The sequence below is a fragment of the Diadema antillarum genome, unplaced genomic scaffold (genome assembly GCF_040938485.1).
Source record: "Diadema antillarum isolate AM-2024a unplaced genomic scaffold, OU_Dant_1.0 seq00001745_RagTag, whole genome shotgun sequence".
Lineage (NCBI taxonomy): Eukaryota > Metazoa > Echinodermata > Echinoidea > Diadematoida > Diadematidae > Diadema > Diadema antillarum.
The window spans coordinates 55,184-73,586 of NW_027272428.1; the positions used below are offsets into that span (position 1 = coordinate 55,184).

General features: G+C 41.7%; 1 protein-coding gene across 1 annotated transcript in view; it reads right to left on the reverse strand.

Moving 5' to 3' along the window:
• Positions 1-2,668: 2,668 nt before the first annotated feature.
• LOC139711990 (nucleosome assembly protein 1-like 1) overlaps positions 2,669-18,403 on the reverse strand; it is a 29,731-nt gene continuing 13,996 nt past the window's right edge. The window contains exons 5-13 of the mRNA XM_071623834.1: positions 18,055-18,196; positions 17,194-17,322; positions 13,693-13,735; positions 13,040-13,182; positions 12,028-12,167; positions 11,165-11,333; positions 10,202-10,318; positions 3,578-3,664; positions 2,669-2,704 (exon numbers count right to left, since the gene is read on the reverse strand). Coding sequence (XP_071479935.1) covers positions 2,669-2,704; positions 3,578-3,664; positions 10,202-10,318; positions 11,165-11,333; positions 12,028-12,167; positions 13,040-13,182; positions 13,693-13,735; positions 17,194-17,322; positions 18,055-18,196 — 1,006 coding nt within the window. The remainder of the gene's footprint in view (positions 2,705-3,577; positions 3,665-10,201; positions 10,319-11,164; positions 11,334-12,027; positions 12,168-13,039; positions 13,183-13,692; positions 13,736-17,193; positions 17,323-18,054; positions 18,197-18,403) is intronic.

An 18,403-nucleotide genomic window follows, 5' to 3' on the forward strand; every position in this document is an offset into this window, starting at 1 on the left:
CAAACAGCTACACGCTTTTAGAACAGATCCAATCCCCTATACACCTCCCAAAGTAAAAAAAAAAAAAAAAAAAAAATCTCTTCCATCGCAAATATCTACCCAAAGCATGTGTACCTGACAGTATAGCGTAGAAAAACACAGAGCGTTACATGTCTCCTTAAACAAAGAAGAAGAAAGAAACAGACGATGCACATTGCAGTATCTATCATGCTGCGACAATGCCACAAGGAGTACGTTTTCTGTTTTCTTTGAAAAAAAAAAAATTGAAAGCAATCTGACAATTGTCCCATGTTTGCTAGTGATTGTGGGTATGAAACAAACGCCCGAGACAGTCCCATACAGAGTGATACATGGTTACTGCCCTGCAATCTTCTTTGGGATACGTTTGAGCAGCATTTGTCTCGGGGGGAGCTGGCATCATAGCGTGACCATTCTTTCCATCAGCACCCCCCCCCCCCCTCATTTCACTCAAAACGTTACACAGCGCGAGGAAATGTTGACAAGGTGACGCTGTTCCAATATTCATATTGACATGGTAAACAGATACAAGAAAAATGAGCTATCTCTTTGTAAGTGAGCAATACATATATAATCTCTTCACAGCGTTAAGATTATTCTGGTGCCAAAAATCAGCAAGAAAGGTGTATTTTGGCATAACTCGTGATTTCAGCATCACCCTTGACATAAAGGGGAGTATGTGTCTCTTTCAGACCAGCCTCAAAGCACTCTGGGATCTCGGAATCTTTCCACTTTTCATGACAGTATTGCTGAATCCAACATGACATCGTTTTGAAAGGAAATCAATCACAATTATTCTCACAACCAATCACAATTCTACATTTCCTTGGATGCAACATCCAAGGAAAGTAGAAAACATGTGATGAATCCTCGGCATTTTCTCAACAGCTATAACAGAGTCACTTGCAAATGCCTCATACTGGTCACAAAAGTGGTTAAAAAGTTTTGTGCAATACTACAATTTCAGGCAAAGAGTGAAAAGAATCAACATCACAGCTTATCATTAATAAAAAAAAGCAAAAGCAAATTTAGAGACCTGCAACAAGTTCTTCCAACAACTTCTCGCTTGTGTGATGGCCCTACTGCAATGGGAACTAATTTGACATAAAGTAACTCTGTGCTGAGCACGGAGCGTGAAAATTCGGCTCTATTCTTAACGAAGAGCTCGGTGGCGCACTATCCACAAGTCTGAGAGCTGTCCAATGAAAGGGCTTTGTTGTGGATGTTTAAAGGTTCACGAGTCACTTCAGCCGAATGCATATTTTAGAAATTTGCCAGGTGAGAACATTTAGCCACAAGTCAATTTAGGAGAAGCTGACTTTTCTTGACAAGCCCGACTGCAACTCCACAAAAAATTCCCATCAAGGCAGCCGTCCCATCATTGCTCAACCTAAAAAGGAATGTAAACATGCTGTGCTCGTTTCTCTTTCAGCCCTGCAACACATGGATGAATAACAATCAAAAGCTGCTTGGGATTTTTTTACTCCGCAAAGACTACCTCCTACATTGCACATGCAGTCAACAACACGTGGGGTAAAAAAAGAAGCCCTAAAATCCTGCTGCCCTCCGATGGGCTGTTCAATTGCTCTTTGCACCGTTTCATTGGGCAAAAAAAAAAAAAAATAATAATAATAATGAGAAAAAGCTAACTTTGCCTGCTCTTGCAAGGGTCAAACACGCTAATGTGCCGAATGCAAAGGTACGCAAGAGCCAGCCACAAAGAACGACATCGAATCATTAGAGAAGGATATACAAGAAAGTAACGGCAACAAAATGAAAACATCTCACAAAATTGAGAAGAGAGAGAAAAACAAGAGTTTTTGTACGCCAGGAAGGTCGAGACACATCAGTACTGAAGTAAGGAAGCAAGCACCCACAAACAGACAGACAGACGGACAGACAGACAGTACGCAAGAAGACAGACAAGGTCGCACAGAGACAAAACGGAGCTACGCGCTACACAGGCGCATCCTATGTGCTGACTCCTGGAATCTGTCATATTGGCAACATTCGTTGTTGTCGCTGATATCGTTGTTGGACCCAAACATCGTACACACACACTCTTGCATTTGCTCCTACCGCTGAACCACCCATCAAAACCCACACACATCATCTCTCCTTCCCATATATCAGATAACTTCTCCTTCTGGCCGGGTGAAAACAAAAATTATATAAGTCGAAAAGAGACACAACCAAACATTCTTCACTTGAGCATGGCTCAAGCAGCAAATATATCTGAATGGACATTCTATCCTGAGCATGGCTCAAGAAGTAAATATATCTGAATTGTCTTACTATTTAGAAGACAAACAAGAAAAGAAAACATGCAATATGGCTACTAGTCATTTGAAATGCCTTGGCAAGGCTTCCAGTGGCAGATAATTTTACCCCGATGCCCCCGAACCTCGAAACGGGAAAGAACTTTCCACCCTCACGAGACATCTGGATGATTTGATCTGTTAGTGCAGTCTGCTCAATACACAAAGTAGTTTTTGTTTTTTGTTTTTAATGATTTTTTTTCTCCTGTTTTTATGAAGTTGGTCGCGGCTTGCTCCTCTCCCCATGCTCTCCCTGGGCCGAGGCTAGAATACACCCCCGGGATTCACCCCCCGGGGGGCTTCCGTCAAGAAAAAACCCTGGCCAGTGCACTTTACTGTTGATTGCATTCCTGTGGCTTGGCCCCGTCCTGTTGGAAGAAGAAGAAGAAGAAGAAGAAGAAGAAGAATTTGACTCCCATACCCAAAGGAACACACAAACTAAAACAAACAGACATACAAATGCAAACAAACAAAGTCATATCTTATAACATGAGTCATATCGTGTGATACTAGCGAGCTTTCGCAAGCATGACGTGGCCGGTAGTCGAGCATGCTGTGTGCAAAATTTGCTTCTCTGCATGATCAAATCCGAGAAACGTCCAATCCTGGGGAAAACAAGAACGGTTCTCGGTCCCAATGCTGGGTAGCATTGAGACAGCCAGCCAGCCAGCCAATCAGCTATCTTGTCCCCACGCCTCTGTCCACTCAGGAAAGTGAAACTGCAAACAGGCAATTCTATTCTCACAGGCCCACGCTAGTCATGGTTTTCGAATGTCCCATCAAAGGAAAGCAAATGAAAATTGATTCAATCATACCAACTTTCTCTCCCCAAGCTAATCAGGACCCGTTTTCATTAAGCTGTTCGTAAAGTTATGCGTGACTTCTTTAAGAACGACTGGAATATGAAGTGCCAATATGTATGCCCATTTTTTCCCCCTTACATTTTAACAAAGTACAACTGTATGTCAACATTTCGTCTCCATTGGGGCAAAAATACACTTTCAACTAAAAACGTGTGTTAACAAGTAAGAATAACAATATTTTCATCTGCAAATTTCAACTTTATCTATTGAAACTAACAATGATTAGGAAACCCACATGGCTTGCCATATTTAAGTCAATCGTAAAGTCGTGCGTAACATTATGAACAGCTTTATGAAACAGGGCCCGGGTCTTTAAACAAGTCCAATGTATACAGAGTACAGTCCCTTCTCGGACAACCTGGTTTGATGGACACTCACTTTTCCTGGATCGAAGTCGGGATCGTTGTCGTCCTCTTCGTCGCCTTCCTCACCCTCCTGGTCATCATCACCGTCTTCCTCCTCGTACTGTGATGAACACGATGTCGGCACACGTGGACAACGACGATGACGGTGGTATGTGGAAATATTTAACAGGAGGAGAGGAAGAGAAGCGGGGAGGAGGGGGGATCGAACGAGAGCAAGAGTAAATAAAAGAAACGGGACACACAAGAAGGGACGAGTACATGGTTGGAGAAAGGACGAGAAAGCAGGAGACGGGGCAGAAAAATGGTGAAAGGTGATGACCGAGTATGTGAAGGGGTGGATTGCAACAAGAGAGAAAGAGAGAGAATGAGGGAAGAAGAGATGGAGAGAGAGAGAGAACGAGAAAAAGAGATAGAAAGACAAAATGAATCATACTGACATAGTTTGACAAATAAATGGAGGGGCATTCTGAATGACATCTCGATGATATGTTACATATTCCTAAAGCAATTCATTACTGTGGTACACTAATACCACACAATATATTACATATATTTGCACATTGTGATCTGTTTGGTGAACCAAATTTCATCGAAGATACAATATCAATATTTTGAGTAAGAAAAAACCGCATCCCCATGGCCGGGTGATATGTCAAGAGCTCACATCCAACATCCATCTTTGGGTGGGGCATGAAATCTGTGCTATCACAGACACCTGCCCCGAGTCCTCTCAACATAATGATCTTAAAAGGTCAAAGAAAGGGAAGGGGGGGGGGGGGGAGGAAGATACAGTGATCTTAGCATTCATGCTTTTGGCCAGAATGTGCAGCAATGAGCCACGCCCCTTACCCACCTTATATTTCTACTCTACATTTTCTGATTTGTTGGCTAGAGTACCTGAGGTGGAACTGATGCTCGGTAAAAAAAAAAAAAAATTAATGAATGTCATAATGGGCTTTGTGTGTGCACAATATGTATGCTGCACATGTTGACTTTGTCAGCTCATGGCAGAAATCAGCCTGTTAATAGGTTTTGTCCTGTGTGTGTGTGTGTGTGTGTGTGTGTGTGTGTGTGTGTGAAAATGTATATAAGACGAGGTAAAATATTCTGCTGTGTTTTCACTGGTACATTGAAATGTTATTTTCAACTACTATATGCTGGTCAGTAGAGGGCGCTGTGGAGAACAAGCTCCTGGAGAGTAAAAGTGGAACTGGTTGACAGAGCACACTTTCCAATACCTTCTACAACACAAAGATCACGAACGGAGATGTGAGATGTACGTCACATGCACACATGCACTATCATCTAACTGAAAGTTAATTGGACTGTATGTGTCGGGAATTTTGGACGAGGATGGCTTTGGACGGGTAGGGGTGAATAAGATGTCGATTTTATGCCACGCACTTACAAGGTCAGTTGACCGACATAGCATGGACAAAGTGGGCAAACAACCGACACGCATGTTTCATTTCTGAAGTCTTCTTCCCCTCTCTACATCACTGAATGGAAACGCAAACACGCCATCTCCATAATCCAATATACAGGAGAAACAGTGTCAAACGTGGTAGGTATGTTTCATAATCAATTTGATCTAGCTCTCCAAACTTGAGGTGCTACAAGTATTTCTCTTTTCCCAGGTAATACACATGACCTTTGACCTCTGCCTGTAATGAGGTCTCTTCAAATCCTATCCCATCCTCTCCCCTCCCCTGCTCCCCCCAGCATCATAACCAGTCTCATGAAATATGATTGCTTTCTGACTCAAGTTCACACACCCAGAAACAAAATAGTTCTGAAGCTGAATTGTCATCCATAATTAGCTGAAGGATATCTGGATGTATTGCCCAAGAACAATTCCAACTCCTTCTACAGAATTCTCCTCCACCTCCCCCCCCCCCAAAAAAAAGGGGGGAAGTTTCATCAAAATTTGACCTTATCAATCCAACAATCTACTGTGAACATGAACTTGCTAGTTACTTCACGCTTTCTCCAAAGTTTAGTGGTACTCTGAACCAATAAAAAAAAACAAAAAACATTGTAAATCCATACTGTGGACTTCCGGAAGCATTATGGAGCAACCTTCCAGATGAAACTATCTATGCATGCAAAACTAAAATGTGTTTCTCTATCTACTACAGGACACACATGGACAGGAACACTATGGACAGTCTTCATCAACGCACATCACGGGGGTGTCGGAGCAGGGTGCAGCTCTTCTAAGCACTGATTTCCCACTAAAATAAGTAAAATCTATTTAAAGAATTGGGCCGAGGATTGTTCAAGTTAAATCTGCCACAATGCTTCTGATATGAAAATGCCCTTTTCCAATGATATTTGTCTCAAATACTGGAAGTAAAAACATAATTTCTGAGCTCTAATGGCAGAGCTCTAATGGCAGAGAGAAAACGATTGTACCTTGAACAAAGCACTACACACTTCCACTGAACGGCGCTGCAGAATCATGCCAATACATATCATGTCTGTACTGAGCCCTTACATACAGGGCTCAGTACAGACATGAGGACCCACCCATTAAAGATACACCAACAAAGATATATACATGAGGGACTAAGACACTCTAAATATGCATGCTTGCATTACAAAATCACAATGAAGGGTAGGAAAGGAGCTAAACAGACTTAAACTGTGACTTGCTCTGTTTTGAAACACAACAAAGAATTCACACTGTCAAACAGAATCTTTGTGCACAAATTGTTCAAATCTTATTTTCAAGAAAACTTTCAGTTATTGACTTTGACTTGTGGCCTTTAACTTCCAGATCTTTTGTCATTGCATCTGTGAGTGATAGCAGATATGATAATAGATATTCATGTCCAGAGATCTGCCAACTTCTTGACATAAAAAAAAACAACAACAAAAAACAGAATATGAAATGAAATCTGGACACCACCACTAGCCCATTGGCCCTAGGCCAGTGAAATGTCAGAAAATGTTTCCTTGGTAAGAACGGGCAAGTAAAATGTTGCCTCTTCATTAACATTGATGAGAAAATTGGAAAGCATCCGTGTATTTCCCACCTACTTAGGCTTGTCGTCCAATGTTTTTGTAGGGGTTGCAGGAATTTAGTAGTACATCTTTCTATATGATGACATGGTTTTCTATTTAAACTACTGGCCTTTAAATTATTATACCTTCCAGCACACTTAGCAGATCTCAGAGATGGAATTGATGGTGGTTTTACCAAACTTTGCTTTCAAATGCTGACAAATTTTTGAATTAGCCTCTTCTATAAGAGGTTACTACACTCTTGTGAAATATAACGACCATATCCGGCACCGAGTTAACAACTGACACGATAACAGTGCACTCCCGTTATGACGAACACTGTTATAGCAAAATTTCTGATGCACTGCTCTTCCGTGAAACAAAATAATGACAAACGAAAAATCAAAAGAAGGCAAAAGATCTGTGACAGAGCACAAAGGTGGCAGGCGGGTGCCAGACGACTGGAGGTAAAGAAACCGTGTTCAACGGACCAGAACTACCACTGGGATGACAAGAATCTAGGGGTCAAAGGTGACATCAATCCTAGTCTACCTACTTGGACAAACCAAAAAAAAAGGGGGAAAAAATCCAGAAAGTTACCTTAGAAGAAGTGTTACACTTTGGAATGAACTGCGGGCGCCGAATGGAAGTGAATGACGGAGAGTTTGAAAAATAAATATAAAATAAAATCAAGCCAGGGATCAATCTTTAAAACTCGTCACTCTATCTCTCGCACAAAGTTCAAGGGAAGGGTGTATCTAGCGACAATGTAATACAGGTACAGTTGACAGCGAAATCAGGCCAAGATACGCACAAAAATTGGTTTAGTTATAATTCTAGGCAGGTGCACCACATGTCTGACATAAGATTGTACGAAATTCAAGAGTACATTTGGGGTCTTAGCGGCATGTGTGAAAAACAATGGACACGTGTTGTACTAGTAATCTAGCAATACTCCATGCTGCTGTGGTATCATATTTCTAATTTTTGTGTTGGTATCTGCCTGTCGACGCATAGTCTCAGCGCAACACATATTAGGAAACATGAGTGCAAGGCCAAGTTGTGCATAAGGTTCCTGAATGATTAAACCCGCAGTGCATGGAGGGGAACAGGTGGGGGGGGGGGGGGGGGGGTGGGGGAGAGGGGACTGTCTCACACGTGCATTATTCATTATCAAACAGACAAATTTAACCACGATAATAATGTGCACCCATACAAGTGTGAAAAGCTTGCTGTGAAATTCCTGGCACGTGCAACTTACTGTACTCCCCCCTCCCCCCATACATTCACAGTTAAACCAGGGAAGGACGTACACCACACTGTTTGCACAAACCATAACCAAAGGATTTGGCCGATTATTAACATCCACAGTGGCAACGGCAGAGACAGTGATATTCCATTAAACATAATTGCCCTTCTTTACTTAAAAAAAAACATGGAATTCCATAATCAAATATGGTGAAAAACAAGGAAACTTTGTTTTTGCCGTGGATCATGAACACAAGGAATTTCTTTACACACAAGATTCCCATTTAGTTCATGAACCAGAAAATCACTGTCCCTTCAATGGGTATGCTGAAATAGAAACTGATTTTTACGAAAGCTTTCTACCTAGGGTTGTTCCCTTGGCAACCAGGGAGCTCGCCCGAGACGTAACCCGATATAGCAATAACCAATGCATGCACAGTGTACTGTAAGTTCTGCACTGGTACGTGGTAGGAGGGAATATCAAAGCGAACTATTAAAATGAGCTCATTGTCGGGTCAGCGAGGGGGAAATTGTGGATTTGAATTCATTGGTTGTCGGTGCGATGTCACATCGATGCTCATGTCATGCTAAGTGATACTTGGTGGACTTGCAAAATGTACCATGTACTGTCCATCAAGGAAGACCAGTAACCAGTGGTTGTATACCACCATTAATCAGTGTGAGACAAACAAAACAAACAAGCAAACAAAGAAAACATAATGCCTCTGGCGACACTTTGTGGCGGAGGCATAAAAATGTGAGAGGAAGGGAGGTAGACACTGCAAAACATAACAGTAATGCTTTCGGTAGAGGACACTACCAGGCCAGACTCTCCTCGTACTGTGCCTTCTCATCACTTAATACCACATTCTAAAGCACAAGGGCGTGGTTTGGGTGGAGGAAACACAGGGGGATGCACAATTGGCGTGTACAGGTTGGCAGGTGGCAAGTTTCATGGCCACTTTTCTTTTTGTCTCTGTTATCACTCTGTCGGGAGTTGATTTCATTTCTTACACCTACCACCCCTTCAGTCCTTCCTTTAATTTCATGTCTACACATTCTTGGAGCATTTGGAATTAAACAACAATTGCGATGTCATATTGTTTATTATGATGGAGATAACACCAATGATAATGATGATGATAATGATCATGCTGATGACAATAGTGATGGTAGTAGTACTAAAAATAGTAACTATAACTATCATAATCATCATTGTAACCATCAACATTTGTTTCCACAAAATTTCTCGGGCTGCCTACAATTTCCCCTCCATTTCCCTCACAACATCCTTCCACCCTGTGACTCCATTGTTAGCATTAACCATTCAAAAGATTGAATATGATGATCTTTTCACATAAAACAATGTAAAGCCAGTCACCGCTAAAACAGATGATGATCTACCTCTGTGTATCCCAGAGCATTCCATTTCAAGCGTGGTCATACCACACGATCTGGGATGTGTTTTGCAAAAGCTTAATGCCAATATCATAAATGAAATTAGTCTTTCTCATTTCTCATGGTACAGGTATACATGTACATATGTAACCATGATGACTATTATGAGGTTCTCTGTACAACACCACATAAAGCAAGTGTTGCTGCATCCAATCTCTTTCAAATTATGGCCAAGCTTTTTCCCTCTATCAGCGAACATACGCAGAGGTTGGTAAGGGTCATATTTTCAAAATTGTACTACAAATGGTAGACCCTTTGGAAATTGAATTCATGTAGCAGCACATCAAGGGAGATGGCATTTGCCCCGACAACAACGTCATAAATCTTGTAGCCCTATGGGAGTACGATTACACCTTTATGGAAATCACTTGCCCTGAACAAAAAATCTACCTGCAGCATTGTCAGTACGAGACTAAACATTGTGGATAGAGAATGCTTTTATCCACATTGTGGATTTACAGCTTTATCCCTTTACTTAACCTTCAGCATACAAATGTTGAGAAATGTGCTTGCATGTGACCTGGCATACAAGTACACTATATGATATCACTGTGAAGATCACATACAGTGATTGCACTAATGTTTCATCAAACAAGGTTGCGATGGGTCAAGAAGTGCTCAGGCATAAAACTTGTTTAATGGCATAGACAACCCTCAATCCTTTCCCTAAAAAAGTGACGGATGATTTTGAAGCAATTACCAATCCGAGGGTCTGACTTTGAGATTCTGATCAACAATTTGCCCCGAGAAAAACACTTGCATGGAAGTGCGAAGGAAATGGATTTTAAAGGTAGCACCCCTCTTAAGTAAGTTTTCTAGTGGAATAACCCTTCACTTGTAATTACATCATGGACCGTACCATGAGGGGAACGGGGTGTAAAGGGAAGTTGGAGGAGGAAGGGGAGGGACTGATAATGTTACTTACCTCATCATCCTCGATGGCCTCCCCCGTGAAGTAGAGCACCGCCCTGGGGATTATCCTCTCCCTGATGAGATGGCCGATCTCAAAGTCGGCACTCAGCAGAGCTTCTGTCTCCTCATCCTAAGAAAATACAAACATTTTGTTTCAAAAATGTTTTGCTGATCCTGTGTACGATCTGTCTGGAACCTTCTAAGAAGTGCCAAGTATTTTGCATATCATAGTGACCCATGTTTGAAGTAGCATAGATTGTGTAGGTCTGCCACATTCCCACATCCAAATCAGGGAGTTTCCACACAGCAATCACGGAAATACCTGTGTGTTACATGCATTTCAATGGGCGAAAATAATGCCCAAATCAGGGAGATTTTCATATTCTCTTATTCAGACATGAACAGATTTTGACATTTTCAGGGAGACTCCTGCAGAATCAGGGAGACTTGGGCAGCTCTGGATTGTGTCAGAGAATGACTAAAGATACTGCATTTCATTACTGCCATTCATTCAATGGCAAGTTCACTCTCCAACCAGAACTCTCATGACATTCATCTACAAGTTTGACATTGAATGGCTTTTGCAGCTTTGGTTTCTTGTTTATGTTCTTATCAAGTTCATCTCTGCTCAAACAATGTTGATTTTCAGACACTTTTTCTCCTTACACAAATGCAGAATTCAATGTAGAAGTCCCAGGTCTACTTGGGCAGGTGTCTATAGGAAATGCATGTTACAACAAAAATGGCCTGTTTCCTAACGGGTTAATGCACAGTATGTGGGCACAGGAATGACATGATCTAAGCCCTCACTCATATTCACTTTCACATTCTGCACCCCATGCAAGCACAGACACACATACACACCCATACATGCAAGGACATCATTGAGTGAGTTTTGGTAAATCAAATTTCTGGGGATTGTGGCCAGGGGAGTGGGTTGAGGGGGCCACGAGGGGGGGGGGGGGGGTCAACTCACCACCTCTGCACCCTCCTCCGGCGCCTTGGGCGGGTTGAAGAAGTTGAAGAAGGAATCGGTCTGCACCGTCTTGGTCACCATGCGGGTGGTGCCCCTCCCTTTGTGCTTCTGCTTCTTCTTGATCACCTTCACCGTCACGTTCTTGCCTTTCTTCCAGTCTATTTCACACCTAGGTGGGGTAAGAGGGCACGTGACATGACATGTCAGCCGGTGCTTTACAGCATCATAAAGCCGCTATGAAGCAAGACTTGCAGTGCAGGGAAACCCAGTTACAGCAAGGTCACCAGGTCTGCTCATTTTTCTTCTCTTTATAACCAGTTCCTCATTAAAATCGTATTAAAAAAAAAGACCAGTTAATTTCAGCAAATGGAAAATTGGGACTGCCAAATTAATCTCATTAAAAGCGGTATCGCTTTGTAAGCAAGCTTTTTTTATATCAGGTTTCCATGCAATACTCTGCAAATTCAATGGATCACATATAAGTGTACACAATCAGTCGCTAGTGGTTGTGTCCGTACACTGGCTGTATGCTACATGCTTACGAATGAGGTGTTCTCCACATCCGCTTGCAACATGTGGAGTCATACTTTTGTGGTTCCCTCCTGCAAAACATCCTAACCATGGACAAAAATACACTTCCCTCTGAATTCACAATGGTTGGCGGGGGGGGGGGGGGGGGGGGGTGGGGTGGGGTGGGAGGGGCATGGATTACCTCCAAGAGCCAACAAACTCCTTATGAATATATATATCTTTATCACAGGAAGCAATTCACTTCTGACCATTAGATATACTTTCCAGCCTAAATAAGCCTCCCCTTGCCTTGGGGACCCACGAATCCGAAGGTCTCTTCTAGCTTTTCTTACCCTTGTGAGCTGATGATTTCTGGACCCTCAAAGCTGAATGGATCGCCCTCCTCCGGCTCCGATTTCATCTGATAAGTCTTTGTTAGGACGGTGTTGGTGAAGTAGTCATTGGGCGAGAAGTAGAACTCTAATGTGAAACCCTGTTACCATGGGGGAAACAGACAAGAAAGAGACGAAAATGAAACTTTAGCCAATTCAATTTAACTGTGGCATGCTCCGTGATGTTTTGCAAATCCCAAAGCATCTTTCAGCAACTGCTAATTTCTTTGACAACAATTCATTATGAATATACTCAACATTATTTGCGGCTACCTGAATATATGTGGTAGAGCATTCTAAACCCTTTCCACCACTATCATTAATTACGATCATCTCCCCCTTCTTCTGCCCCTACCTCTAGCACAGGGCATGGCAGGTGACATTCACACACCATCATCAAAAGGTTTGAAAGAGGGGACCCAGGGAGGCTTTAGTACTCTCCTGACTGCACATGAAGAGATTTCAGTCTATCTCTATTGCCACGGCAACACACCCCTGTCAACAGCCACGCCCCCACACTTCCTCACGCGCCATCTGTTCCCCCTTGCCTCTGGAAAAATTAGGCAGGCAGACTTGGCAGCTCTGGGTATTGTCTGATCAGTATGTTATGACATGAAATATGGCATATTCGAGCCATAGCTTTGGTGAAGCGAGTCCTGAAAGTTCTCCAGCCATTGTCGAGATTATGGCTGGGACACTCTCTCCTATCAAATTCCCAGAAGATTCCCATGCGGGGGATGATGATTACCGGTAAAATGAGATTTTAAAATCATGAAGAATGTATGTGGGTCAACCATGTTATCATAGGGCTGCAAGTTTTCACATATCAAAATCAGTGAGAATCCAGGCAGTTTATACGGAGACATGAGTGTTACACCAAACACCACCAACATCATCCTTGTCAGTTGCCACGGTGACTCCTCCATGGCACCAGCCACACCCGCCCCTGCCCCCCTTCCTTCCCTCAACTCACCATCTGTTCCCCTTGATGAAACGTGACCCGGATGTCTTGTAGGTGACTGAGGATGGGGTCGTCGTTTTCTTGCACCATTTCGCCGAGGATGTCGACGTTCTTGAAAATCGTCAGCCAGAAACTGGGAATGCCTGAAGGTGCCTCTGCAGAGATGACATTTTGAGGTCAAAGGTCAGAGGTCAGAAGTCACGAGTTCAGCTTGTATCTTTGACATGATTGAGAACTTTACCTACATTGGGAATATTTCTAATGCAAGTGTAGCGATATCAATTGGGATAAATTTGAAATGCCACATTCAAATGGTGTGTGTTTGTTGTTTTCTTTTATTACACCAAACTGGAGTGTAAAGCTTATATCACTCCTTCCTCTCTACATACAAAATGAACGGAATGTATCATTTCAGAAAGAAATATGGGGAACCCCACACTAACAAAATCACAGGGTCTGCAGATTTTAGCTAGTTACAACTGGTACCTTACTGTAAACCTATTTAAAAAAGAGACAAGCTAATTACAGTCATTAACAATTGCAGAGGCCGATTTCACCTTGTTGAAAGCAGTACCTTATTGTACGCGGGCTCATTATAACGGGGTCTCCCTTTAGGTTAAATGGCATGAATAAAGTCATATGTCTGGTCTCATCCACTCACTCACCTTCTTCATCTTCTGTGACCTTTGCCTTGTCCTTCAAGTCACCCTAGACGGGAAAAGACACAGAGGGTTAATCACTAGGAGAGGATGCAATCACCGTTATTCTACATCCGTCCTTGTGGATTTACACCGGGGGGTCTGGCTACATGACTCCCTCTCTTTTGCCTTCACCACCTTAACCCATCCAGCCCCCCAAATTACATTTCTGAGGTCTGTACAGTTGCAGTATCCGTTCAGAATATTCCCCCCATATTCATTCTTAGTATCTTATAAGATGGTGACTAAATTCTCTTTCATTGTAGCCCCTATGTTGTTCATGATATAATTGTTTTCCAAGCTGCAGAACTCAAACACAAAGTATTTCACTAAAATTCACATTTTCCTAAATTGGCACCACACTCTGAAAGATCAAAATTCCTCTCTCTCTCTTAGATTTACAATTTTGTGTGTGTGTGTGTGTGTGTGGGGGGGGGGTTCTTTGTGTATGAGCAGATTTAAATTTAACCACATCTTCCAACTAAGCTCTAAAACAATTAATGAGGTAAAATTCAGGGGCCCGTTGCATAAAAGTTACTATTATGGTAACTTTGCCATCCAATGGTAACTACCATGGCAACAATACTCAACAGCCAATCAAAATCAAGAATTCCATGGAAGTTACCATTGGATGGCAAAGTTACCATAATTGTAACTTTTATGCAACGGGCCCCTGATGTGCCAATGATAATTTCAAAAGGAAATTTCACCTAAGGATCTGATGCAGTAGTGTAAAAGTGGATATTTTCGCGCGACTAATTTTTCGCGCTTGGCCGGGACAGAAGAGTTTCGCATGTTTTTAATTCCGTGGAATCAAGACATCACGCACAGGAACATATGGCATGCAAAAATATTTGCGTGCTTTTATTTTCGCGCCAGTTTCTGGTTGCGCGAAATGCGCGAAAATTTCAACACAGCGAAAATTTCCACTTTTACAGTAATAAGAATGTTTTGTTCAAGGAAAAAGTAGGAAGATTAAAATCACACCCATAACGAAACAAAGTATTCTACAATGTGCAATAATCAGTGTCTTACAGATGCAACCTGAACTGGAAAAGTATTAAATTTTGATTTTTCATCATATAAATGGCGATTCTTTCATACAACAATTTTCAGTGCCAAGCAGAAAAAAAAAGCAAAATACAACTAAAGAATCTTCATCGCAACATAATTTCGCCTTTCCATGACGTCACGCTAACTATTCCATCATGTGCAGCTCACTCGGTGACATTATTTAAAACTACGTTTCACTAAGAGCTGTCTTTTATTGCAGGCATGAATTTCAGGGAATGTTCCTTTATTTCTGCATATGAATGCATTCACTAATGGGCACTTTAAACACATTCCTAAAGTTGATGGTTCGTGTAATCTTAATCATGTTTTTTCCTGATTACTGAAGGCGAAATGTCAGTACGAGTGCCAAAACACAACAGCGGATTTGGAGCAGTGAGGATAATTCTAATTGCACTGAAAATGAAAATGAACATGTTGAGGACGAGTTCCGAGTATTCTCGGGCATGTGTCTGTGGGAAATTTTGCGTGTTGTAGCAAAATCAAACCGTCCTCACTCAACGGGTTAAAGATTTAGTAGCGTGGGGAGACATGGGGGGGGGGGCGATTGAATTGATCTTCATTCGCAGCTGCCGCCCACCAGGGGGGTGTTTCATAAAGCTGTTCGTAAAGTTACGAACAACTTACGAGCGACTGGTGATCAGTTGCGATGTGCTGTACTTACTAGAATTTCAATAATTCACCACAAGAACTGATCACCAGTCGCTCATAAGTCGTTCGTAACTTTACGAACAACTTTATGAAACGGGGCCCAGGGTACATTCAAAAACCACAAACAGCACCCATCAAAAAATATGTGCATCAAAGCGCACACTCACTGGTAACGTTCGACACCAGTCAAGCTTCTTCAGCTGTGTGTATACATGTACTTGCATAGAGATCAGTGATAAAGCTGTGCACAATTTGTTCAGGGGATTCTTGAATATATTTGAGCCAGGCCAGCCTTCCTACTCCATGGTATCCCCATGGTACCTGGGGACCGTTTCATGAAACTTTTCGTCAGTGATTTACACTGACAACTGTTAAAAGCTACTGAAATCCTTGCGTCTGATTGGCTGATAGCAAATTTGTCGGTGAAAACCTCCGACGAACTCATTGATGAAACGCCCCCCAGGTCTTCAAAAAATTAATTCATACAACAAAAGCACACCACGTTTCATCTAAATTCCTCCCCATTTCCAACATTTTCGTATACCTACAATTTTTCTGTAAACTTATCCTTTATTTTGTATTATGATGAAATTTATGTACTTGTATTCAATTTCTGTAATACATTTATATGTTTTTGTTGGAAATGAAAAATAAATAAATGAATGAATGAATGAATTGGCCACAAGAGATTACAATTAGGCGTATTTTTTACTTGCACACAGTTTTGCAAAGTATTGTTAGTGTAGGTGTGAGTGTCTTCAATTTGTCTCCCTCTACAAATTAAATTTGTTAAGATCGCAATATCTTTCTTTCATTTATTGTCAGTCTAATTCACATGAAGAAAAAAAAATGCCACTGTCTCAAAATTCTTCACCATATTTATCACTATTATCATTATCATTATCATTATTTTTGCACCGAAATGTTCAGAAAATTGCATACTCAAAAAAAATTTGCTCTAAGTACTATTCAGGCAATGGGATCTTGTAAGGAGATGGGGGTTGTAGTTGTGCTGTTGAAATGACCCCCCCCCCCCCAAAAAAAAAAAAAAAAAAAAAATAGATACAATCATGTGCGAATTTGAGACAACATCACGGATGAATTTGACTTGCATTTGTGGTTGCAACCTGTCAGCATGTAGAAAAAGAAACATGTGCAACTCTACGCTAATTTATATTTCTTATTCAATGCTAATTTCATGAAAAAAAATCAACAGTTCTCTTGTCATTATACGGCACTTCCAACAGTCAACCTTAACAGAGTGGTGCTACACTGTTAAAGTCAATGACTTCAAGGATGCACAATTACACCTCCATCTTCTTTCAAATGCAGCACTGAAAGTGAAGTTGCTGAGAAATGAAAAGCACAAACTGCGCTGTCATTACAGAAACTCTGTCCCAACGTGTTTCAACATAAACGACATCCATCTTTGTTGTTGCTCTTTTTGCTGCATTTGTTTTTCATGCCAAACATGCACGGCTTTTAGTGCGTGAAATAAAAGGAAAAGGTGCGGACACTTCATTAAAAGGAAGAAACACAGCAAACTAGTTGCATTTCAGAGGGCAGCCTGGTCTCGCAAATTCACAGCCCCCGCCGCCACGGAACTGCCGTGTCCCAAGAGCGCTGGCAACGGTAGCGTCTCGGACCGCGGGCCGTCGATGGGAGGCGGCGGGGCGAAAAAATGTTAGTGGGTTACGAGGGTAAGCTGACAGTAACACGGCTCGCCAGAGAGTAATCCGGGCTTACCGCTAATGCATTAACCTCTTTCTTCCCTTCCTCCATCTCCTCGTCTTCCTCGTCGTTCTCGTCCTCGCTGGACTCCCACTCGCAGTCCGAATCTGTCGGCTCGACCACCCCGTTGACGACGTCCTTCCTCTACAAGAAAGAAAGGGGAAAAAAAATAGATCAAATGGCATGTCTGACACATCTTTATTTCTTCTCTCTGCTGAGGATATGATACTCATCTTTTTGAAAGCCATAATTGTCAACCATGTTCCTGATATACTGTATATGCTGAATAATTCGCAACGTTTTTATTTTCACGAATTTCGCGAGTCAGTCCTGTGCTATTCGTGAATTTTAAGACACGCAAAAATATTGACTCTGATCCCGATATGAATGTGACATGCCCGTATACATTCCTCCATTCAGTACTAAACTCCACAACCATGCATTTAACCACTCGCGATATCGGCAAGTCCCGATTCGTGAAAATTTAGACTCGCTAAATATATGGCATATACAGGTTGTACAGTATCAAAACTGAAATATTTGTGTGATTTTTGTTTTCATACATCTTAAATGCAGACAGAATATCTTATGGCATTATGTGTCTCTAAGAACTGAAAATTAATCAAAACCATAAGCATGACTGCTTGTGAAATCATGGCATCCAATGAAGCATCAGAAGTATTTTTAAAGCCTCTGACCTCTTCTTCCTTCCCTTTCTCTAATTTTCAAACAACTAAACGTCACACAGGCTTTGCACCATTGTTTGGCAAAGACAAAAACATGCACATACTCAATATTGGCTGTATTGCCTTTATGAAATCACATAAAATTGAAGTGAATTGAATTGGAGTGAAATTGCGTTGAAAATGTGCTCACCTTGTCGTAGAGGGCGTCGTAGAGTTTGGCATATTTGCACTCTAGTTGATGGACCTCCTCGTAAAACTTGGCTTCTAGGTGGGTGTGTTTGACTTGCAAGTTCTTGAGGGCTTTTATCCTGCGCTTGACTACCTTGGGAAGGCTGTAGATTAAGTGAAAATCAACCAAACCACCAAACTTTAATATTTGAATCATTAAAAAAAATATCTGTATTAGGCCTGTTCACATTTTTACCAATTACAGTGAGGTTTGGTTCATCTCACAAATAAATTGATGTTTGCACCTGTGAGCATGGTCAAAAAGTGCACTAAATAGAGTTTTAATGATGATTTGAACATTTTTGCAGCTA